Below are 24,563 nucleotides of genomic sequence, written 5' to 3'. Positions count from 1 at the left end.
AATATTGATGCTCTGGGCACAATTTTGTCATTCTTCACTTAGAGACGTAACTGCTTTACATAGTATCAAAGTTACATATCTTAAAGTGTACCTGAGATTAATTAAAAGGAAAAATATATAAAGACAAAGACTTATATAGCGCTTTTCTCCTGGCGGACTCAAAGCGCCAGAGCTGCAGCCACTAGGACGCGCTCTATAGGCAGTAGCAGTGTTAGGTACACTTGCCTAAGGTCTCCTGCTGAATAGGTACTGGCTTACTGAACAGGCAGAGCCAAGATTCAAACCCTGGTCTCCCATGTAAGAGGCAGAGCCCTTAACCATTACACCATCCAGCCACCCAACATACCTGGGACTTTCTCTAGCCTGATTGCTTCCTTGCTGTCGTCCTCCATCCCCTGGATCCTCCGCAATCCTCCAGGTAACTTTGCACACCCCCGTATTTCTCCCATCGTTGGGAGCATTCTGCTCCTGTGCAGTAGTACTGCACAAGGGCAGAAAACTCCCAACCATGGGAGTGCGATGGTGCGTGTGTGCAGTAAGCACCGACTCTCATAGTTACTGGGAGCCATAGCAGAAGATCCAGAAGGTGGAGGATGGCGGTGAGGGGCCGATCAGGCTGAAGAGGACAGGAGGAAGCCCCAGGTATGTATGAATTCTTCCTTTTAAATTATTCTCAAGTTTACTTTCAGTGTTGTTCCATGAAAAGATATAATCAAATATTTACAAAACTATGAAAGGGGCACTCAGATTTGGGAGATACTGTATTTTTTCTCCTGCTATAAACAGGGATCACATGACTGCAGGAGAGCTCCTTTTGCTGCTTCTCCCTGACTGGGGTAGGAATGCTATACTCAAAGTACACCTACCCTCCCTGAAGTATGCAACCAGTTGGGGTATATCCACAACTGCCCAGGTTATGCTATAGTCAAGAGAGTGCCATTTCCAGCAGCACAGAAGTGTTATTTTATTTCTTTTCTTCTCTTAAACAGTCACTACTATATTGAATCGGAATGGAGCTCTCATTTTATTTTTAGAAAATGACTGGTAATACCTTTAGCAGATAACTGTTTAAAACAGCTGAAATTAATCTTAAGAATTTTTTTTTTTAACAAAGAGCAAGTTGAGTAGTGGAAGTAAACTACGATACTAGGTACTGACAGTATCAAAGACAATGTAGTGAGTGCCCTTTTCCACAAGGCTGCAATCTACTTCAAAAAGTAGATCATAGCTCTCTTGCCAATTGCAGCAGCACTGTGATTTACTTATTCCCCTTAGCATGCTTCATTTTCTCCCAGAATGGGCATTTCTTCATGCAACCACTCCACACTCCAGGCAGCTTCACAACGCAAACGCAGCAAGTGTAAATTGCAGGTTTTGCAATTGCAACCAAGTGAGATTGTGCTTTCAATCGTTCTTTCCAGTAAAACAGAGCCCTTATGACCAAAACGTACAGTGTACTTTCAGAGAAACAATATATATTGTGAATGATCTTGCTATTTTTCACATAGTGAAAACAATTGACTTAATAAACATGGAAAATTAAATCTTACCTGGACCATAAAACTCATCATTTACTTTACAGAAACAATATATTGTGCTGGCAGGGGGTCTTGTCGGAGGCGTCTGAGATGATGGAGTTCCTGCTGGTGAACTAGTTGTGGTGTGCATTACATCCCTGGTAGTTGAGGTTGAAGAAGTTATATGGGATGTAGAATCCGATGGTTGTCCAGTTGTTCCAGAAGTTGAGATCTCAGTTTCAGTACTAGCTGTCGTAGAAACAGAAGAAGATGTCTCAGGTGCTGGATAGCCAGCTGTCGTGGTTTCCCCAGGAGAGGTTCCAGATGGTGTGGTGATTGGAGATGTAGAGGCTTTATCTCCACAATATTCAATAAAAACTTCAGAGCAACACTCGTATCGGACTTCATAGTCATGGCATTCTTCGGAATCTCCTTTCTGTTCAATGTTTTTACAATGAAGTCCACCATTTAAATTACATTTAAATACTTGGTCAGCCTCTTCAGAGCTCAAATCTAGATATTGTGCAGGTTTACATTCAATTTCATGTTCAATTTCATCTTTTTTGCAAACTTCTATACCTTTAGCTCTGTGTTTATCTGAGTTTTCTATTTCTTCACCATTAACACCAGAAGAAGGATTGTGTGAGTTTATCCAGTTTGTCCAGCGACATTCTTTTTTTTTCAAAATTTCACAGTCATGGGATATGGAGGAAGTTGCTCCATCTGTTAAGTCAGTCGGTGTAGTGACACCAGGTACACCAGGAGTTGAGGATTCACTACTTGATGGCTGGCCAGGAGGTTGAGTGCCTCCAGGTTGGGTTGTTTGACCAGGCTCCTGGCTGCCTGGAGGAGGGGTTCCACCTGTACCTTGGCTTCCAGGAGATGATGGTGTGCCAGAAGGTCTTGTGGTTTGCCCAGGTACTGTGCTACCAGGAACACCAGGAGTTGAGGTTTCACTACTTGATGGCTGGCCAGGAGGTCTTGTGCCTCCAGGTTGGGTTGTCTGACCAGGCTCCTGGCTGCCTGGAGGAGGGGTTCCACCTGTACCTTGGGTTCCAGGAGATGATGGTGTGCCAGAAGGTCTGGTGGTTTGGCCAGGTACTGTGCTACCAGGGACACCAGGAGTTGAAGTTTCACTACTTGATGGCTGGCCAGGAGGTCTTGTGCCTCCAGGTTGGGTTGTCTGACCAGGCTCCTGACTGCCTGGTGGAGGGGTTCCACCTGTACCTGGGCTTCCAGGAGATGATGGTGTGCCAGAAGGTCTCGTGGTTTGGCCGGGTACTGTGCTACCAGGAACACCAGGAGTGGAGGTTTCACTACTTGATGGCTGGCCAGGAGGTCTTGTGCCTCCAGGTTGGGTTGTCTGACCAGGCTCCTGGCTGCCTGGAGGAGGGGTTCCACCTGTACCTTGGGTTCCAGGAGATGATGGTGTGCCAGAAGGTCTGGTGGTTTGGCCAGGTACTGTGCTACCAGGGACACCAGGAGTTGAAGTTTCACTACTTGATGGCTGGCCAGGAGGTCTTGTGCCTCCAGGTTGGGTTGTCTGACCAGGCTCCTGACTGCCTGGTGGAGGGGTTCCACCTGTACCTGGGCTTCCAGGAGATGATGTAGTGCCAGAAGGTATTGTGGTTTCGCCAGGTACTGTGCTACCAGGAACACCAGGAGTTGTGGCTTTATCTCCACAAAATTCAATAAACATTTCAGAGCAACACTCGTATCGAACTTCATAATCGTGGCATTCTTCAAAATCTCCTTTCTGTTCAATGTTTTTACAATGAAGTCCATCATTTAAATTACATTTAAATACTTGGTCAGCCTCTTTAGAGATCAAATCTTGATATTGTGCAGGTTTACATTCAATTTTATGTTCAATTTCATCTTTTTTGCAAACTTCTATACCTTTAGCTCTGTGTATATCTGAGTTTTCTATTTCTTCACCATTAACACCAGAAGAAGGATTGTGTGAGTTTATCCAGTTTGTCCAGCGACATTCTTTTTTTTTCAAAATTTCACAGTCATGGGATGTGGAGGAAGTTGCTCCATCTGTTAAGCCAGTAGGTGTAGTGACACCAGGTACACCAGGAGTTGAGGTTTCACTACTTGATGGCTGGCCAGGAGGTTGTGTGCTTCCAGGTTGGGTTGTTTGGCCAGGCTCCTGGCTGCCTGGTGGAGGAGTTCCACCTGTACCTGGGCTTCCAGGAGATGATGGTGTGCCAGAAGGTTTTGTGGTTTGGCTGGGTACTGTGCTACCAGGAACACCAGGAGTTGAGGTTTCACTACTTGATGGTTGACCGGGAGGTCTTGTGCCTCCAGGTTGAGTTGTTTGACCAGGCTCCTGGCTGCCTGGTGGAGGGGTTCCACCTGTACCTTGGCTTCCAGGTGATGATGGTGTGCCAGAAGGTCTCGTGGTTTGGCCAGGGGGTATTGTACCTCCAGGTTGGGTTGTTTGACCAGGCTCTTGACTGCCCGGCGGAGGGGTTCCACCTGTACCTTGGCTTCCAGGTGATGATGGTGTGCCAGAAGGTCTCGTGGTTTGGCCAGGAGGTCTTGTTCCTCCAGGTTGGGTTGTTTGACCAGGCTCCTGGCTGCCTGGTGGAAGGGTTCCACCTGTACCTTGGCTTCCAGGAGATGATGGTGTGCCAGAAGGTCTGGTGGTTTGGCCAGGTACTGTGCTACCAGGAACACCAGGAGTTGAGGTTTCACTACTTGATGGCTGGCCAGGAGGTCTTGTGCCTCCAGGTTGGGTTGTTTGACCAGGCTCCTGGCTGCCTGGTGGAGGGGTTCCACCTGTACCTGGACTTCCAGGAGATGATGGAGTGCCAGAAGGTATTGTGGTTTCGCCAGGTACTGTGCTACCAGGAACACCAGGAGTTGAGGCTTTATCTCCACAAGATTCAATATACTTTTCAGAGCAACACTCGTATCGGACTTCATAGTCACGGCATTCTTCGGAATCTCCTTTCTGTTCAATGTTTTTACAATGAAGTCCATCATTTAAATTACATGTAAATACTTGGTCAGCCTCTTCAGAGATCAAATTTTGATATTGTGCAGGTTTACATTCAATTTCATGTTCAATTTCATCTTTTTTGCAAACTTCTATACCTTTAGCTCTGTGTTTATCTGAGTTTTCTATTTCTTCACCATTAACACCAGAAGAAGGATTGTGTGAGTTTATCCAGTTTGTCCAGCGACATTCTTTTTGTTTTAAAATTTCACAGTCATGGGATGTGGAGGAAGTTGCTCCATCTGTTAAGCCAGTAGGTGTAGTGACACCAGGTACACCAGGAGTTGAGGTTTCACTACTTGATGGCTGGCCAGGAGGTTGTGTGCCTCCAGGTTGGGTTGTTTGACCAGGCTCCTGGCTGCCTGGTGGAGGGGTTCCACCTGTGCCTTGGCTTCCAGGTGATGATGGTGTGCCAGAAGGTCTCGTGGTTTGGCCAGGGGGTATTGTACCTCCAGGTTGGGTTGTTTGGCCAGGCTCTTGACTGCCCGGTGGAGGGGTTCCACCTGTACCTGGGCTTCCAGGAGATGATGGTGTGCCAGAAGGTCTGGTGGTTTGACCAGGTACTGTGCTACCAGGAACACCAGGAGTTGAAGTTTCACTACTTGTTGGCTGACCGGGAGGTCTTGTTCCTCCAGGTTGGGTTGTTTGACCAGGCTCCTGGCTGCCTGGTGGAAGGGTTCCACCTGTACCTTGGCTTCCAGGAGATGATGGTGTGCCAGAAGGTCTGGTGGTTTGGCCAGGTACTGTGCTACCAGGAACACCAGGAGTTGAGGTTTCACTACTTGATGGCTGGCCAGGAGGTCTTGTGCCTCCAGGTTGGGTTGTTTGACCAGGCTCCTGGCTGCCTGGTGGAGGGGTTCCACCTGTACCTGGGCTTCCAGGAGATGATGGAGTGCCAGAAGGTATTGTGGTTTGGCCAGGTACTGTGCTACCAGGAACACCAGGAGTTGAGGCTTTATCTCCACAAGATTCAATATACTTTTCGGAGCAACACTCGTATCGGACTTCATAGTCACGGCATTCTTCGGAATCTCCTTTCTGTTCAATGTTTTTACAATGAAGCCCATCATTTAAATTACATGTAAATACTTGGTCAGCCTCTTCAGAGATCAAATTTTGATATTGTGCAGGCTTACATTCAATTTCATGTTCAATTTCATCATTTTTGCAAACTTCTATACCTTTAGCTCTGTGTTTATCTGAGTTTTCTATTTCTTCACCATTAACACCAGAAGAAGGATTGTGTGAGTTTATCCAGTTTGTCCAGCGACATTCTTTTTGTTTTAAAATTTCACAGTCATGGGATGTGGAGGAAGTTGCTCCATCTGTTAAGCCAGTAGGTGTAGTGACACCAGGTACACCAGGAGTTGAGGTTTCACTACTTGATGGCTGGCCAGGAGGTTGTGTGCCTCCAGGTTGGGTTGTTTGACCAGGCTCCTGGCTGCCTGGTGGAGGGGTTCCACCTGTACCTTGGCTTCCAGGTGATGATGGTGTGCCAGAAGGTCTTGTGGTTTGGCCAGGGGGTATTGTACCTCCAGGTTGGGTTGTTTGGCCAGGCTCTTGACTGCCCGGTGGAGGGGTTCCACCTGTACCTGGGCTTCCAGGAGATGATGGTGTGCCAGAAGGTCTGGTGGTTTGACCAGGTACTGTGCTACCAGGAACACCAGGAGTTGAAGTTTCACTACTTGTTGGCTGACTGGGAGGTCTTGTTCCTCCAGGTTGGGTTGTTTGACCAGGCTCCTGGCTGCCTGGTGGAGGGGTTCCACCTGTACCTTGGCTTCCAGGAGATGATGGTGTGCCAGAAGGTCTGGTGGTTTGGCCAGGTATTGTGCTACCAGGAACACCAGGAGTTGAAGTTTCACTACTTGATGGCTGGCCAGGAGGTCTTGTGCCTCCAGGTTGGGTTGTTTGACCAGGCTCCTGGCTGCCTGGTGGAGGGGTTCCACCTGTACCTGGGCTTCCAGGAGATGATGGTGTGCCAGAAGGTCTTGTGGTTTGGCCAGGTACTGTGCTACCAGGAACACCAGGAGTTGAGGCTTTATCTCCACAAGATTCAATATACTTTTCAGAGCAACACTCGTATCGAACTTCATAGTCACGGCATTCTTCGGAATCTCCTTTCTGTTCAATGTTTTTACAATGCAGTCCATCATTTAAATTACATTTAAATACTTGGTCAGCCTCTTCAGAGATCAAATTTTGATATTGTGCAGGTTTACATTCAATGTCATGTTCAATTTCATCTTTTTTGCAAACTTCTATACCTTTAGCTCTGTGTTTATCTGAGTTTTCTATTTCTTCACCATTAACACCAGAAGAAGGATTGTGTGAGTTTATCCAGTTTGTCCAGCGACATTCTTTTTGTTTCAAAATTTTACAGTCTTGGGATGTGGAGGAAGTTGCTCCATCTGTTAAGCCAGTAGGTGTAGTGACACCAGGTACACCAGGAGTTGAGGTTTCACTACTTGATGGCTGGCCAGGAGGTTGAGAGCCTCCAGGTTGGGTTGTTTGACCAGGCTCCTGGCTGCCTGGTGGAGGGGTTCCACCTGTACCTGGGCTTCCAGGAGATGATGGTGTGCCAGAAGGTCTGGTGGTTTGACCAGGTACTGTGCTACCAGGAACACCGGGAGTTGAAGTTTCACTACTAGTTGGCTGACCGGGAGGTCTTGTTCCTCCAGGTTGGGTTGTTTGACCAGGCTCCTGGCTGCCTGGTGGAGGGGTTCCACTGGTACCTGGGATTTCAGGTGTTGATGGTGTGCCAGAAGGTCTCGTGGTTTGGCCAGGTACTGTGCTACCAGGAACACCGGGAGTTGAGGTTTCACTACTTGATGGCTGGCCAGGGGTTCTTGTGTGTCCGGGTTGGGTTGTTTGACCAGGCTCCTGGCTGCCTGGTGGAGGGGTTCCACCTGTACCTGGGCTACCAGGAGATGATGGTGTGCCAGAAGGTCTGGTGGTTTGACCAGGTACTGTGCTACCAGGAACACCAGGAGTTGAAGTTTCACTACTTGAAGGCTGGCCAGGAGGTCTTGTGCCTCCAGGTTGGGTTGTCTGACCAGGCTCCTGGCTGCCTGGTGGAGGGGTTCCACCTGTACCTGGACTTCCAGGAGATGATGGTGTGCCAGAAGGTCTTGTGGTTTGGCCTGGTACAGTGCTACCAGGGATACCAGGAGTTGAAGTTTCACTACTTGTTAGCTGACCGGGAGGTCTTGTTCCTCCAGGTGGGGTTGTTTGGCCAGGCTCCTGACTGCTTGGGGGAGGGGTTCCACCTGTACCTTGGCTTCCAGGAGATGATGGTGTGCCAGAAGGTCTCGTGGTTTGGCCAGGTACTGTGCTACCTGGAACACCAGGAGTTGAGGTTTCACTACTTGATGGTTGACCGGGAGGTCTTGTGCCTCCAGGTTGTGTTGTTTGACCAGGCTCCAGGCTGCCTGGTGGAGGGGTTCCACCTGTACCTGGGCTTCCTGGAGATGATGGTGTGCCAGAAGGTATTGTGGTTTGGCCAGGTACTGTGCTACCAGGAACACCAGGAGTTGAGGCTTTATCTCCACAAGATTCAATATACTTTTCAGAGCAACACTCGTATCGGACTTCATAGTCACGGCATTCTTCGGAATCTCCTTTCTGTTCAATGTTTTTACAATGAAGTCCATCATTTAAATTACATTTAAATACTTGGTCAGCCTCTTCAGAGATCAAATTTTGATATTGTGCAGGCTTACATTCAATTTCATGTTCAATTTCATCTTTTTTGCAAACTTCTATACCTTTAGCTCTGTGTTTATCTGAGTTTTCTATTTCTTCACCATTAACACCAGGAGAAGGATTGTGTGAGTTTATCCAGTTTGTCCAGCGACATTCTTTTTTTTTCAAAATTTCACAGTCATGGGATGTGGAGGAAGTTGCTCCATCTGTTAAGCCAGTAGGTGTAGTGACACCAGGTACACCAGGAGTTGAGGTTTCACTACTTGATGGCTGGCCAGGAGGTTGTGTGCCTCCAGGTTGGGTTGTTTGACCAGGCTCCTGGCTGCCTGGTGGAGGGGTTCCACCTGTACCTTGGCTTCCAGGAGATGATGGTGTGCCAGAAGGTCTTGTGGTTTGGCCAGGTACTGTGCTACCAGGAACACCAGGAGTTGAGGTTTCACTACTTGATGGCTGGCCAGGAGGTCTTGTGCCTCCAGGTTGGGTTGTTTGACCAGGCTCCTGGCTGCCTGGTGGAGGGGTTCCACCTGTTCCTGGGCTTCCAGGAGATGATGGAGTACCAGTTGAGCTAGAAGGTTTTGTAGTTTGGCCAGGTACTGTGCTACCAGGGATACCAGGAGTTGAAGTTTCACTACTTGATGACTGATCAGGAGGTGTTCCATAATCAGGTGGAGATGTTTGACCAGGCTCCTCGCTTCCTGGTGGAGGGGTTACACCAGTACCTGGGCTTCCAGTATATGATGGTGGGGATGTTTGACCAGGTACATGGCTACTTGGAGAATACCCAGGTTCAGTGATTGCAGCGGTTGTTGGATGTTGTACAGTGGTTGATACAGAGCTTGATGACTGAGGTGTTCCTGTTATAGACTCACTAGTAACAGGAAAAGATGTTGTGGCTAATCCAGTTGAGGGCTCGCAAGATTCGGCACAGCATTCAACTCTTATTCTGTAATTATGACACTTCTTACCCTTCTGATCTTTGTTTCTACATATCAATCCACTCTGGAGCAGACAAAGAAGAGTTTGTTGGTTATTGGCAATAGTTACACCATTAACGTCAACAGCTTCACACTCTATTTTGTGCTCAATTTCTTTTCCTTTGCATACTTCATGTCCTTGTGCTTTGATATCTTCAAGACTTTCACTGTCTCCACCATCAATGTTATATGTAACATTGTTGAGATCATACCAACGAGTAAAACGGCATTCCTTTTGACTTGCACATGTTGTTACAGAAGTAGTCTCACTTGGGGAATGAGCAGGAGGTGTATATCCAGGTGAAGTCCCCTTTGTGGTTGTATCACCTTGTGTAACTGATGGCTCAGATGTTTCAGAAGTTGATACTGTAGGTGTTGGTACGTTTTCACAAAACACTGAACAGCATAAAATCCTCATTCTATAATTGTGGCATTTAACTTTCTGTAATTGATCACTGTTTTTGCAAATAAGTCCATCTTTTAAGTTGCAGGTAAATTTTTGTGTGTTACCAATAATGGCTGTACCTTTATTATCTACAGCTTCACATTCTATCTTGTCTTCAACCTCTTTGTCTGTGCAAACAGAAATTCCCTTTGATTTTAAGTTGTCCACACTTTCAGTGTCTCCTCCATTACTTCTTAGATTGGGCTCATTATTATCAAACCACTCTGTCCAGCGGCATTCTATCTTAAATACACATGTTGTTGTTGGTATGGATGTAAGTGGTTCTGTCTCTGTAGTTGATGTTGAAGAAGGCTGAGATGAGGTTGGGACAGTTTTGCCAGTAGATGTGCTTGTAGAAGGAGTAGTTGAGGGTGATTCTGAAATTCCGGGTGTTGATGTTAATCCTGGAGGTAATGTTTCCTGCGTTGAAGTTACAACACCAGTGACTGACGGTTCAGTACCAGAAGTCGTGGCGACACCAGGTGATGGAACTGGTTCACAGTATTCAGCACAGCATAAAACCCTTATCTTGTAGTTGTTGCATTTTTCCTTGTTAACTTGATCTCGGTTTTCACAAATCAAGCCATCTTTTACATTACAAGTAAACTTTTGTTTATTGTCCGATATAGTGGCATCATTATCATCTACAGCTTCACATTCTATTTTGTCTTCAACCTCACTGTCTGTGCATACCTCATTTCCAGCTGACTTTATTTCTTGAACACTTTCTTTTTCTCCCCCATCACTTTTCAAATTAGGTTGATGAATGTCAAACCAACCGGTCCAACGGCACTCCATCTTAACTTCACAGCCTGTTGTTGTTGAAGGTGTAGACGTTTCAGAGGGTTTAACTCCAGAAGCTGTTGTTACTCCACCATGAGGAGGAGTTTCTGAAGTAGGGCCTGTGGTGATATCTGTTTGTACTTCACTAGGCAAAGATGTTGGGACAACTTTAGAAGTTGGAGCTGGAGTCTCAATTTCAACTGTGGATGGTTGTGATGATGGTTCACTTGTTAATGGAGAAGTTGAACATTCTCTGTAGTTACAACACTCAATTCTAATTTCATGGTTGTAACACATAGGTGGATTATTACTGTTCAAGCAAATTAGTCCAATCTTTCTGTTGCATGTCACATCTTGTTCTATAGGTTGAGAAGGATAAGCTTTTGCTCTGCACTGAACATCTCGGGGGTTTTTACATATTTTGTGACCATATGCCTCAAGATCTTCAAATCTTTCCATGTCACCAGCTCCATTTTCAGGTCTGCTCACATCATACCACTCTGACCAAGAGCAATCGTAAGCTTCAATACACTCGGTCGGTGAAACTGAAAACACATAATTGAAATCATTATTATTTATTATTTACCTTGAAAATGTACTAATATTTGCCATAAACTCATACTAAATTCAATATCAACATATAACACAAATTTACTACAGCAATGAAGATATAGCACACCTGAACTAAGGGGGATATGGAGGCTGACATATTTACTATTTCCTTTTAAACAATGCAAATTACCTGGCTATCCTGCTGATCCTGTGTCTCCAGTACATTTAACCATTGACATTAAACAAGCCTACAGATCAGGGGTTTCACTGACGTTTGACGAGAATAGCTGCATGCTACAGCAGTTAAAGAGATCAGCAGGATTTCCAGGCAATTGGTATTGTTTAAAAGGAAATACATATGGCAGCCTCCATATTCCTCTCAGTTCATAGGTACTTTAAAACCATGGCACATGATTTAAAGTAGAATGGAAGTCCGATTATTTACCTTATTTGCCATGAGAACGCAATTAATGCTTTTACAGAGGTAAAAGTATCTTCTTCAGATAAGCATGTTCATGTGTGGAAAAATACATACCTCATAGCTCAAAAGAAACATGTAGAACGATTACTTGAGTAGATGACACCCAAAAATACGAAATATTTCAAATCTAAAAATGAGTACTAGTAAACTCTTAGATAAAAAAGCTTAGAAAAGAAAAAACTCTGCATATCCTGTTTTTTCGGGTAAATGTACACAATCAACCTTGAAGAAGCATAACAGTTCATACATGTTTTCCTGAGGAAGGGTCTCTTAAGCCCTGGGATATGTTGTGTAAATGTGAATAAACCATTTTCATTATATAAGACTCTTTTTTAGGAGGTAAATTTCTACTTACATTCAAAGGGTAGTATCCGCACTCACGATTTTTATTCAAGGACAACAAGACAGGATAAAAAGGCTGACATGTTTTGGACGACAATGTGCTTACTCATAGCCCTCATGGACTATGAGTAAGGACATTGTCGTTCAAAACATATCAGCCTTTTTATCCTGTTTTGTTGTCCTTGAATAAAAATCGTTTGGCTGTCACCTGGTGGAGAGTGCGCATACTACTTAAAGGGAACCTGAAGCGAGGGAAATTATTCAAAATAAACACATGACGTAGCTGCAAATGAATATAACATACTAACCTAACCGTCAGTTCCTCTCAGAAGCTCACCATTATCTTCTTATAGTGATCCCTTCCAGTTCTGACAATATTTTGTCGGTACTGAAATATATCCGTTGCTGTCAGTTATATATTCAGGATGGAATGAGAGAGTGTAGCGGTTCCTTCCTTTTATCCTCTAAGTTTCTACTTATATTTTAAATATTGGGATGGCACTTAACCTATTCAATAAGCATGACATTTTTATTGTGCTATTGATATTCATTAGGATAATTGACTCTATATTATTTGTACTTATTAATTGTATGGAGAAAAATAAACTACCTACCAGGTGGAATGCTTGTAGCATCAGTAGGTGAGCCTGGAGAAGTTGAAGGAGGTCCAGGAGTGGTGAAAGATGTTTCAGAACTTCCTGGGGGTGTTGACTGTTCTTCAGAAGAACTTGATGGAGGACTGAAGTTGAATGTTGTCTGTGGAGTGGCTGTTGTTGGGCAAAGTCCAATGTAACGAGTCAAGGTTGAATTTTCTGAGCAAATGGCATTAATGCATCCTCCAGTTCCATCACTTGTGTAATAGACTATGTCCCCTTCTGCAAACTCCCTGCCTTCGTACACACAGCAGACTGTAAAAAAAAAGGATTTTGTTTTAAAGATCATTCAGGTAAATACCATATAGGGATAATATTAGTACAAATGTGAATGCAAATAAATATTCAAAGGTCATTTTTCAAAATGTGTCCAATGTCCCACATTGTATCCAAATGTGTAAGCTTATCGTGATAGATTCATTACTGCTGCATGCAGGGCATCATCTGATCACCAGAAACTAGATAATAAAGCTATAAAGTGATTGTTTCTATGTGAGTAATTAACTCACACAATATTTGATCACTTTTCAGATTTGCTTCACCAGAATGTGCCTTTATTTACATACGCCAATTGCTTTTTACCTACTTACCTCTCCTCTTTCCTGCACCGGCTACTGTAATGGTGTCAAAGTGGGAAGTGACGTCAGTGGAGCGCAGGCTCGGGCTGGAACAAGGAAGAGGTGAGTGATCCCCGCCCGTTGCCTCTTACAATATAGCTGCAGCCAGCGACCTCACTTTTAAAGCTGGAGGGGAGCGGAGGACGGGGGACCCAGGCGAGGGAGGGGGGGGTCCGACCCCCCTCCCCGCCGCTAGGCCCAATACCCCCTTACTGCCCGCTATCCCCTCCAGCTCGGGCAGCCCCCCACACACGGCTTGGGGGGGGGAGGGGCGGCGATTTTTTTGAATTTTGCCTCAGGCGGCAAAAAGTCTAGGGCCGGGCCTGCATAACAGACACTGATTAGCAGCCGCCACTGTGCCTACAGTAATAGTAGCCACTAGTTAGCAGCTGCTACCGTGCCAGCAGTAATAAGAGCCACCAATTAGCAGCTGTCACAGTGCCAGCAGCAGAAAGAGTCACTAATTAGCAGCAGCCACTATGCCAGCAACAGCCACTGTCCTAGCAGCAGTAACCATCACTTCTTCGCAGGTGCCACTGTGCAAGCAGCAGTGTCTCACAGAGATCTGAACATCTGACAAGGGGGCAGTCAGCAAAGATTGTATTCAATTTTGCTAGTTTAGCCCCATAGTAGTCTCAAGAACGCTGATATGGCCCTCAGTCTGTCCCAGGAAAAAACTTAGGAGAAAAAAGGAACTGAATTGAATAAAGGCCATTGGTCCATATGTAATTTAGTTTTTCTCCTATGTCATAATTTTTCATCTTCTCTTTAAAATAACTTTTCAGCTTTTCGCAATTAAAAAAGTCCCAAAAGTAGTAGAAAAAGTACTAACAAAATGATTTTGTGTATTTTTTTGGCTGTTGATAATTTAAAAGGCATTTATTGATAAGGTTTGAAATTATGTCTTCAGTAATAAAAATAGTGGTATATACAATAAATAAGTTTACTTACAGTGTGAACAAGTTCTAATTCTTTACAAAAGAAAAATACTTGTGTAAAAAATGCATTTTTCTATTTAGCATCAAGCCCAGAAATACAGATGATATATCATTGAGTTGCAAATATAAATGAAATGTTTTAGGCTTTCAATTTTATTAAATATGGAAACATCATACCTTTAGACTTGGTGCATTCTCTGCCATTTTTTGTGCATTTGCTAAAATAAAAAGCAAATAAATAAAATTAGGAACAGTGTCCTACAATGGTACAACCACTTGTTATTTCTTCACACTTAGTAGTGATGCAAGTTTCTACTTAAAGCTGACATCACTCTTGTAATCCACTAGGATGCCAGAGAGTCCATCACCAGCTCATAAAATCCCCATTTAGAAGTAGAGCTGGAGTTCCCCTTTAGCAGCAAAGCTCTCCTTTCTTATGCTCATCATTCAAGTATTATACATACAAGGAAAAAAATTAAAGTAATGATCAACAAGATAAAAAAATAGACATGGTCTTATATATATATATATAATATATTTGCAGCTGACAGCATTACATATTTACTTTGCCTATCAATCATCCAATTTAATGTATTGTGCCACTGGTGATGCTAACTGGCTAGTTCTAGAGGCCTTCTTCTGAATAGGTTAATTTCCCCCTTCTTTCCACCTGGCCTTGTGTGCACCGGTGATTAACACTAAATCATGTTGAAATTAAAGAATAGAAATTTGGGGTTGCCTCCAGCATGTCTACAACAATCAAGGTATGTAATAATCAGAAACACAGTTATTAGTTACATATATCTGCAAACACACAATAAGTCTAGGGATATTGATAAACTTCAAGCGCTATGCCCATGGAAATTACTGCAGTGTCTTAAAAGCTGGTTAGGTATTGTAATAGATCATTTATGGCTTAGTGAATAATTCCAAATGCTTGTAACTAATGTCTGTGTTTTTTTTTTTCAAGAATTTGAGGTAGGGATTGTTGAAGATCTGCTGAGGGCAGCATAGAGGATGAAGATGTGACAGCTGTAGGGGATATTGATTGACAGAAGCAGCTGGTACATCAAGGCAACTGCATCTAAATAAGGCTACCTATTTTTTAAGATCATCTGATTCAAAAATGATTTTTTTAACCCCAATATGCTCAGCCACAGAAAAATTCTTTAAAAAACACATTTTAAATATGGTATGTACACAAATAATTAATATATGTTTATGCATCTGGTTGTGAGAGGTTCTTTACCAAACTGAACATCTGCTAGCGCCTGGCATTGGTTCTTCTTGTTTATATTCCTCTCCATATTCATCATAGCAGTTACAAGAGGCAACACAATGCATGGTGTCCTCATCAAAATATGGTCTGTCTGGTGGACAGTTGGGATAGCAGCCTGGATTGAAGAAAAGGAATTGTTAGACCCATGAAACAATGACAAATATATAGCTTAGTGTCAGTGTACATCAAGGTGCATTGCTCCCTCAAATTGTATGATAGCAGTGTTCCAAGGGGCAATACTCAACTGATGATAATAATGCAAATTTGTAGTCAAAATTGGAAGAATCAATACCTCAGTAATGCAGTTTGAAGCAATCCTGATGTTGAATTAAACATCAAAGAGTGTTGGTAACTAGTAATGCTGCATTTTAGGCTGTTTAAAACTGCCTAACAGCAGAAATAGGACCTTACTTAGCACTCTCAGTCCCTGCAAATAGTTGCTACACTGCCTTATGACTCAGACCACTTCTTCTATTCTTTACGTATACACAAACACACAACTAGTCTAAGCAATTAACACACAATCTACAGTTTTAACGTTGGTGAAATGCTATTGGGTGGAACAAATGCAAGCATTTGCTGTTCAATTATTTCAAATAGTGGTGGGATTAATCATTTTTAAATTGATAACCCTTGCTAAAATGCCACAAAATATAACAGCTGTCTTAAAGGAAAATAATATAATAAAATGAAAAGTTCCTGTTGTTTCCCTCAGTCCCTGAACATTATTATTATTATTTATTGTGTTTATAAAGCGCCAACATATTACGCAGCGCTGCACAATAGATAAACAGGTTAACATACAAGGTAGGACATACAGGAAACTCACAACAAAACAAGATCATGCAGATGATTTGATAACAGTACAGTGTCATATGTCAAAATAGAGACTGTTCTAGTCCACAAGAGGGGTGAATGACAGTAAGATTGCATAATCAAGCTGGAAACACTAAGGGAGATGGCCCTGCCAGAGGCTTACAATCTAAAGGGTGGGGGTGGAGACAATAGGTGCATCTGTTGAGAGGATGTCTAACAGAATGTATTATGGTGCTGGTGTAGGGGGGTATGCGAGCATGAAAAGGTGAGTCTTGAGAGCTTGTTTGAAGGTATTAAAGGTGGGGTGAAGTCTGAAGGCTGGTGGGAGCGAGTTCCAGAGAGTGGGGGCAGCCCTGGTGAAGTCCTGCAATCGTGCATGGGACTGAAATATGCATGGTGCGAATAGGAGCTGGTCATTGGAAGATCAGAGGGATCGGGCTGGTATGTGCCAGTGGACCATATCAGAGATGTAGGTCGGGCAGGTCTTGTGCACATTCCATCGCTAGTATGTAGAATAATAAAATAATTTCCTCTGGTTTTGTCTCAGATAAATAATGTGATGTCTTCCCATTGACTACAGCATAGGGACCTAGCTTGGACTGCCACTTGCCCTCCCATAGTGCATTTGGCTGCTAGATGAAGACTTTACCCACAGCATTTAGAATCTTTTTCAATCATTCTGCAAACTGGCAGTCAGATTTTTGGGTGTGCCAAATAGGATTGGTGAGTTATTCATTTTTCTTACATTTTACCTTATACCTTCCTTCTGCCACCAAATTAAAATCTCATTGTTAAGATCAATAAGTAACCTAATATGATCTGACATACAGTACATACACTCAAAGTTGCATTCAATGGTCTGAATAACTGAAGATTTGTACATGAGGGCTATCGTCATTCATACTACCATATGACATCCAACTCTTCTGTAAGGGTACATGAAGATATTAGGCAGATTTCAGAGAACTGGCACTGGCAGTGAATGGAGAGAAGGTGGATTGGCTGAGCACTGTATGCTATGTAGAAAACTTCTGAAAAGGCTTACCTTCCAAACCAGTCATGTTGTTAAAACATACTCCTGATGGATTCATGCAGGTCTTCATGCAAGGGGCTCCACACGATTTATAATGCCACTCACAATGTCCTTGCTCATTGTAGAAATCACAGAATACAGCTATAAGGAGAAACCACATAATTAAGAAATGTCAATAACAATGTATGAACCAACATATCATTCTATTTATGCTTATACTGTATAACTGACAGCATTGTGAAATTTGGAGGGAAAATTGCAAAGAGGATATTCAGTTGATAAATGTTTAATATCTAGAAAAAGTAAATCAAAAGTAAAAACAAAGAAATAAATACTATACAAAAATAAGCCATAAATTACGGGTAAATAAAATGATTTAAAGACAGCAGGAAAAATACTACAGTATATAACTGCTATAGTATAATAATCTAAATTAAGCAATTTGCTAAAATCTTCAGTGGAATTTAAACTTTTTGTCACTTTTATAAGATTTGAGTGAATCTTACGGCAGATGTTGGGAGTTCTCCAGTGTATACATTGCCCGGCCTCACTACAGGCTTGGGCATAGGCCGCTACGGCAGTACAGAAGCACTCGCAATCTCCACCACTGTCACAGGCGCAGGCATCATTGACACAAGTATCGTAATATTCAACGGGATCCACCTGAAGAGTGACAGGCAAAAATTAGTGACATTTGGTAGTCAGTCATCATGAATAGTAATGCCACCAACGGCACAGTAATGTGCAAGCAATCTAAGTAATGAAAGTGAAGAGAAATACTGTATGTACAAACCTCTTTTTCATCTTTAAACCCAATAGACCTGTAGCTTTTGTTCTTATTGAGAATTTAGATTCCAAATATAATTGAAAGCTAATATATCAGTGTCTATGGAGTCTGTGGATACCATTCCCACTAATGGTGATTTTAAGTCCTGTGCAATAATACTTTAATAACAGCTGTAAATTATACAAATGCTCCTGCCAGCAGCTAAGGCAGGCTTCATACTACATATAGCAGGCTGAGGGGACAGCAGAGTCGTTGACCACCATCACAGCCTCTCTCACTCACTGCTGGTCCTGCTGGATGCAGTGGAGTGTTTTTATATTCTCACTAAACACTTACAGCAGGATGCTGCAAGATGAGATTTGATCCTAGACTTTGCAGTACTCCAGCTGTGTTTCCCAATAGTAGAAGGCGATGTAAAATAAAATGGAATTGCTCAAGCCCAGTATAGCAACATATTTTACGTTCCTGCATACTGATTCAATATTTTCTGGCAAATAGGAAAATGATTGTTGGTTACTGAACCCAAATATAAGGCAGTGGACACCTCTCCTCTGAGGACATATTTTCTTACTTACTCACTAATTAAGTAATCAGGAGTGGCTTCACAGTGGCTAGCACACCTCAAATTAGTTCACCAATTTGATGTCTTTCAACTGGCATCCCCAACTTCTGTGCTTGTTAAAGTACGAAGCAATAGGCCATGGCATATATTTTAGGTTTGCTTTGTTCACAATGATGGTGGAAGCCTCATGGTCTCCTTCTGTGTTCCCTTAACTTTTCATGCAATTATCTGAGCCATTGCTGGGGTACTGACAAGAGTGTTGGCCAAAAGTATTAAGAACCATAATTTAGGCAGGCATCATTTAGTGTTTATTCAGACAGTTCAAGCTTGATCCTATACAGGTACATGAACATTTCATGGTTTTTTTTTTGTAATGCTCAGTGTGATTTGCCTTCTTAAAACAAAAGGTATTACAATAATTCAGCTTTAAGTGAGCAACTTTAGTTACCCACAATGCATCACTACTGAGTATGCAAAGTATCTCTTTATGCCCCAGAAGCCAGGCTTACATCCAGACCGCTGGTGTATAGCAAGCCTATAGCTTTGACATTTTACAAATTCCCTTCAACTCAACTTGGACAGCTGGTTCTGATCAGTGCATGGCAGAGATTAATACGGCTCTATGGGATAGGGCTTGGACCAGTACAATAAAATATCCAAGCAACTCTGAGCTGCTTGTGTATTCTGTTTTTTTTTTTTTTTTTTTTTTTTGCGTGTTTGACCTGGATAGGCATCTAAAGTAAAAACAGTCTAAGTTATTTTTGGTTATTATATCAGATTCTCAGTGTCTGTATAGAGAGTTTGGCTGATGCTGTTAGTCAGGGCAGCCATCAGGGGGGGACAAGTGACACTGCAGTGAGGGGCCCAGGGCTTCTGGGGGCCCTGCCCCCTTCCAAAGCGCTGGAAGGGCCACATGTGCTTGCTGCAGGCCTGTGGCTCACTAATCAGCACACCGCGTTCCAGCACTAAGAGAAGAGTGACATCAGTGCTTGAACATGGGAAACAATGACTGAGCCTGCTACAGCGGACTTTCTATTCTGGGCCACCACCTATATCTGGCTACAGGCTACCTATACTGGGCCACCACCTATACCTGGCTACCTATACTGGGGCAGGAACCACTATACCTAGCTACCTATACCTGTCTACCTATACTGGGGCATCACCTATAATTGGCTACTTATACTGAGGGCACCTATAGCTTGTTACCTATACTGGGGGCACCTGTAGCTGGTTAACCTATACTGGTGCACCACCCATAACAGGCTACCTATACTGGGGGCAACTATACCAGGCTACCTACACCGGGGCACCACCTATAGTTGAATACCTATACTGGGGCACCTGTATCTTGCTGGCCTAAACTTGGGCACCAGCTATACCAGGCTATCTATACTGGAGGCATCTACACCAGGCTACCTATACTGGGGGCATCTACACCAGGCTACCTATACTGGGGGCATCTACACAAGGCTACCTATACTGGGGCACCACCTATAGCTGGCTACTTATACTGGGGGAAACTATACCTGGCTACCTATACTGGAGGCACCTATACCTGGCTAGGGCAGGGGGACAAGCTGAGACATAAGAGGACAGGAGGTAACACAGGGGGATAAAAGAGGCACAGGGGGACCAGAGGCGGACAAAAGAGGCACAGGGAGAAAAGAGATGAGACGAAAACATGAGGTCACACAGAGGGACACAAAAGAGGCACAAACTGAGGTATGACAGAGGGGGACAAAAGAGGCACAGGAAGATGGGGACAAAAGAGAACTGATAAAGGATAAGAACGGACCTACAAGTCTCTATTTCATTTGTTAACCGGGGACTATCTGTATCTTGCTAGTATTTTGCTCCACTCACAACATGCCATGGCCATGCCCACTTTTTGCCGCATCAAGCTGTGCATGCCGCTCTTTTCAGTGTCGGAGCCATGCACATTTTTTGCTGCAGCGCACTTTCCACATGGGGTGGGGTGGCTAGAGGGTGGGCACAGCAACCACTGGGTGGGCCCAGGCCTGATGATGTGTGAGGGGCCCCAAAATTTCTGATGGCAGCCCTGCTGTTAGTAAAGACGATAATACACAAAATCAGAACCAGATGTATTCTCCTTACCAGAGGATGACAAGAGGAGAACGCGCCACTGGTGATAATGCTGCACTGCTTCTGGGACCATGCTTTTCTGTATGGATTAGAGGAGCAGGTGTCTTGAACTTCCACAGCATCTCGGCATCGATCAGAAAGTTTCCAGCTGTTTCCAAACTCCAGGACATCTCCAACCACAGATTTACTTCTGGTGACATAGTCATTGGCAGCGTTGCCATCATAATTACCGCAGAGACCACTCATTGTTCTCTGTGATTAGGCAAACAAAAAGTTTTTTTTTTAGTCAGTTATTTGAAAAAACAATACATGTACTTACTGACAGATCATAACCAGATGGTGAATGTGAAGGAAAAAAATACATTTCTTGTCTTTACAATTCCTTTATTTTTTTTAATGAAATCCTGGCCATTTGGATCACTTCAACTCACTATTATGGAGAGCCAGGGTGGGGAAAGACATTAGTGATGTGATAGCAGCAATCCATAAAATTTCATTTCCACCTTTGCTTGCAACTAAAAGCTGTTTACTGAGAAGATGGACTGAGTTCAGGGGCCAGTAGGAAGAAGTAGGCTGTGTTTCATTACTTAAAGAGAAACTCCGACCAAGAATTGAACTTTATCCCAATCAGTAGCTGATACCCCCTTTTACATGACAAATCTATTGCATTTCACAAACAGACCATCAGGGGGCGCTGTATGACTGATTTTGTGATGAAACCCCTCCCACAAGAGGCTCTGGTACCGCGGTACTCTGGGCAAACTGCCACAATGTAACAATGTTCACAGACAGGAAATAGCTGTTTACAGCTGTCTGTAACAGCCAAAACAGCTAGGAGCAGCTACATAACCTGCCCACAGTAAAAATGTCACCATGTGATAAATGTCAGAATGTAAATCTGGGAGAGGAAAGATTTTACAATGAGCAAACACTGAGTAAATCATTTATGCATAATTATGGTAAAAATGAAGCACTTTTTTTATTACATTATTTTCACTGGAGTTCCTCTTTAAGGCAACATCTTTTCCAAAGCAACATGTGAGGGTTAAGATGCCCTAATATTGCCACTGCTGACGTTCTCAGACTCTGGGGCTGGCCATCATTCAGAAAGAATGAAGAAGGAAGTATACTGGAGATGAAAATTTAAGATTTTCTCTGCTGCCTTGTAAGTGGCTTGTGAAAGATATATATCATATCACGTATCTTGTGTTATCTCCCAACAGTCTGTAGAATGAGTTCTGCTTAGACTTTTATTATAAAACAAGGTATATCTACTTTCAGAGAATTCTAAAAAAAACTATTCACCTGATATTTTGGATCCAGTTTTATGAAAATAGTGGTTTTCTTATCCCAGACCAAAACCAAGCCATTTGCAGCCTCCACCATCATGTAGATTCCCATCTGACGAACTTTAAATGGCACATATTGTCCTACGTCCCTCTTGACTACATCAAACTTCTGATCGCCAAGTATCAACTCATAATTCTAGAAAACAAAGTTGGAGGAAGATGTCATTTATCAAATTAGATGACATTTGACAGGCATGCGAAGAGTGTAAAGTATGGAACTGTTTGGGTAAGTTAAAGGAATCATCACCTCAGATAATATTTGCAGTCAGACACAAACTGTGATACCTCTAAGGCAATGTTCATATTATAAAACACCAGCGTTTTTGCAATTATTTAATCGCATTTCCCTGCACTTTCTAAGCACTTTTCTAAGCGCTTTTGCAGAGTGATTCTTTTTTTCACTCCCTGACATCAGTCAGTCAGTAAATGAATAAATACAATCTAGCACTCGGGAAATCGCTATACAAAGCGATTTTTCAAGCGCTTTGCAATTTCCCTATAGCTTTTATTGAGCCAACGTGCTCAGAAAATGGTACAGGCAGCACTTTTGAAAGCGGATCACAAGTGAACCGTTGATATGTGAACACTCTCATAGGGAATCATCACACAAGTGCTTTTAGAGCAATTTCTAAAATCGCCAGCGCTTAAAAAATACACAAACGATCATAGTGTGAATAAGCCCTTATTCCATGCAGAAAGGTAACTTCCTTCATTCAGATTGTGCCTTACTGACATTTTGGTAAACCAACTTGGCTGAAACTCTGATTTAAGCTCAATGTTAAGTAGTAATTTCTTGACTCATGTGCAGGAAATTGTGAGCATAACTTTGCACTCTACAGATAAATATAAGCCTGTTTCGGTGATGGAGAACATTTGAGCATTTACAAGTAGCTTCACTCACCAAGTACTTAACAGAATGTAAAAGTATAGTCTAACAAAGGCCCAGTGCACACCAAAAACCTCTAGCAGATCTGCAAAATGCTAGAGGTTTTTGAAGCAGATTTCAGAACGATTCTAGGCATGTATAGAGAGGTTTTCTAAACATGCCTAGCGTCTTTTTGAGCGTTTTTGTGTATCAGATTACAAATATTGTTACAGTAAAGCTGTTACTAAACAGTTTCTGTAACAAAAACGCCTGGAAAACCGCTCTGATCTAGCGTTTTTCAGAGCTGTTTTCCACTTTGCTATACTTTAACATTGAGGAAGAAACTTTGAGTTATATACGCGCTCTCTGTCTCAAGAAACACAGGAGTATACAGTCTCACACCAAGTGGCCAATAAAGTCCTTAGACTGGTTCCTCAGGGTAAACCGTATTCCAGAAAACTGGCTCCTTAGTCCAGGACAATCATCACCATGTAAATAGAAAAAAAATAAAAGAACATAGTGTAATACTGTTTTCCTCCAATCACTCCTTCACCCGGAGAATTTTACACCATGTGCCTTTAAGGATCACCCTCCAATCACCAGTGCCGGGACACAGCCCCCCAATGTGCCCGCACTCACCCTAGATATCCTCCAAGATCTCCGGAGGCAGGATTGATCATATATGGGGGTATGTAACAGGAAACAGTCCGTTTCAAACACTGGTAAGACTTCCAACTTTACTGCAACTTAAAAACACTAGTATAGTGTAATACTGTAAATTTATTTCAAAGTTTAAAAGGTAGTGCACTCACAAGCATAAGGTAAATCAAAGCACGTAATGCTGACAGCGCTGGTCCCCGGGTAACCACTCCGCAGATGCCGCATCAGATTCCCCTCTGCCCGATCAAAGCTGCACTTCCAGCGTCTCCAGCTCAGCTTCCGGTCTCGTGTGAGACCGGAAGCTGAGCTGGAGACGCTGGAAGTGCAGCTTTGATCGGGCAGAGGGGAATCTGATGCGGCATCTGCGGAGTGGTTACCCGGGGACCAGCGATGTCAGCATTACGTGCTTTGATTTACCTTATGCTTGTGAGTGCACTACCTTTTAAACTTTTAAATAAATTTACAGTATTACACTATACTAGTGTTTTTAAGTTGCAGTAAAGTTGGAAGTCTTGCCAGTGTTTGAAACGGACTGTTTCCTGTTACATACCCCCATATATGATCAATCCTGCCTCCGGAGATCTTGGAGGATATCTAGGGTGAGTGCGGGCACATTGGGGGGCTGTGTCCCGGCACTGGTGATTGGAGGGTGATCCTTAAAGGCACATGGTGTAAAATTCTCCGGGTGAAGGAGTGATTGGAGGAAAACAGTATTACACTATGTTCTTTTATTTTTTTTCTATTTACATGGTGATGATTGTCCTGGACTAAGGAGCCAGTTTTCTGGAATACGGTTTACCCTGAGGAACCAGTCTAAGGACTTTATTGGCCACTTGGTGTGAGACTGTATACTCCTGTGTTTCTTGAGACAGAGAGCGCGTATATAACTCAAATTTTATTGCATTGTATCACACTATTTTATTACGCGAACCATCTAGTGTTAACCTATTTCCTGAAGCGCATACTCAATTTAATTTTTACAATTGAGGAAGAAACGCCTCAGAAATCTCAAAAATGCAGCAGCCCCCGTGTTTGCGTTTGTGGAAAAAACAACCCTCTCTGGTGTGCACCATCACATTCACTTTCATTAGCCAA

At 43.2% G+C, this 24,563-nt stretch overlaps 1 protein-coding gene across 1 annotated transcript in view; it reads right to left on the bottom strand.

The window, feature by feature from the left end:
* Positions 1-24,563, bottom strand: part of LOC137537849 (mucin-5AC-like) — a 73,707-nt gene that overhangs the window by 19,089 nt on the left and 30,055 nt on the right. Inside the window, exons 26-33 of the mRNA XM_068259801.1 lie at positions 21,900-22,079; positions 20,607-20,846; positions 17,646-17,802; positions 17,152-17,280; positions 15,261-15,405; positions 14,189-14,229; positions 12,418-12,711; positions 1,551-10,973 (exon numbers count right to left, since the gene is read on the bottom strand). Coding sequence (XP_068115902.1) covers positions 1,551-10,973; positions 12,418-12,711; positions 14,189-14,229; positions 15,261-15,405; positions 17,152-17,280; positions 17,646-17,802; positions 20,607-20,846; positions 21,900-22,079 — 10,609 coding nt within the window. The remainder of the gene's footprint in view (positions 1-1,550; positions 10,974-12,417; positions 12,712-14,188; positions 14,230-15,260; positions 15,406-17,151; positions 17,281-17,645; positions 17,803-20,606; positions 20,847-21,899; positions 22,080-24,563) is intronic.

The sequence above is a fragment of the Hyperolius riggenbachi genome, chromosome 11 (genome assembly GCF_040937935.1).
Source record: "Hyperolius riggenbachi isolate aHypRig1 chromosome 11, aHypRig1.pri, whole genome shotgun sequence".
Classification (NCBI taxonomy): domain Eukaryota; kingdom Metazoa; phylum Chordata; class Amphibia; order Anura; family Hyperoliidae; genus Hyperolius; species Hyperolius riggenbachi.
Note: the sequence above shows the minus strand (reverse complement) of the source record. Positions and strands in the feature narration are given on the sequence as shown.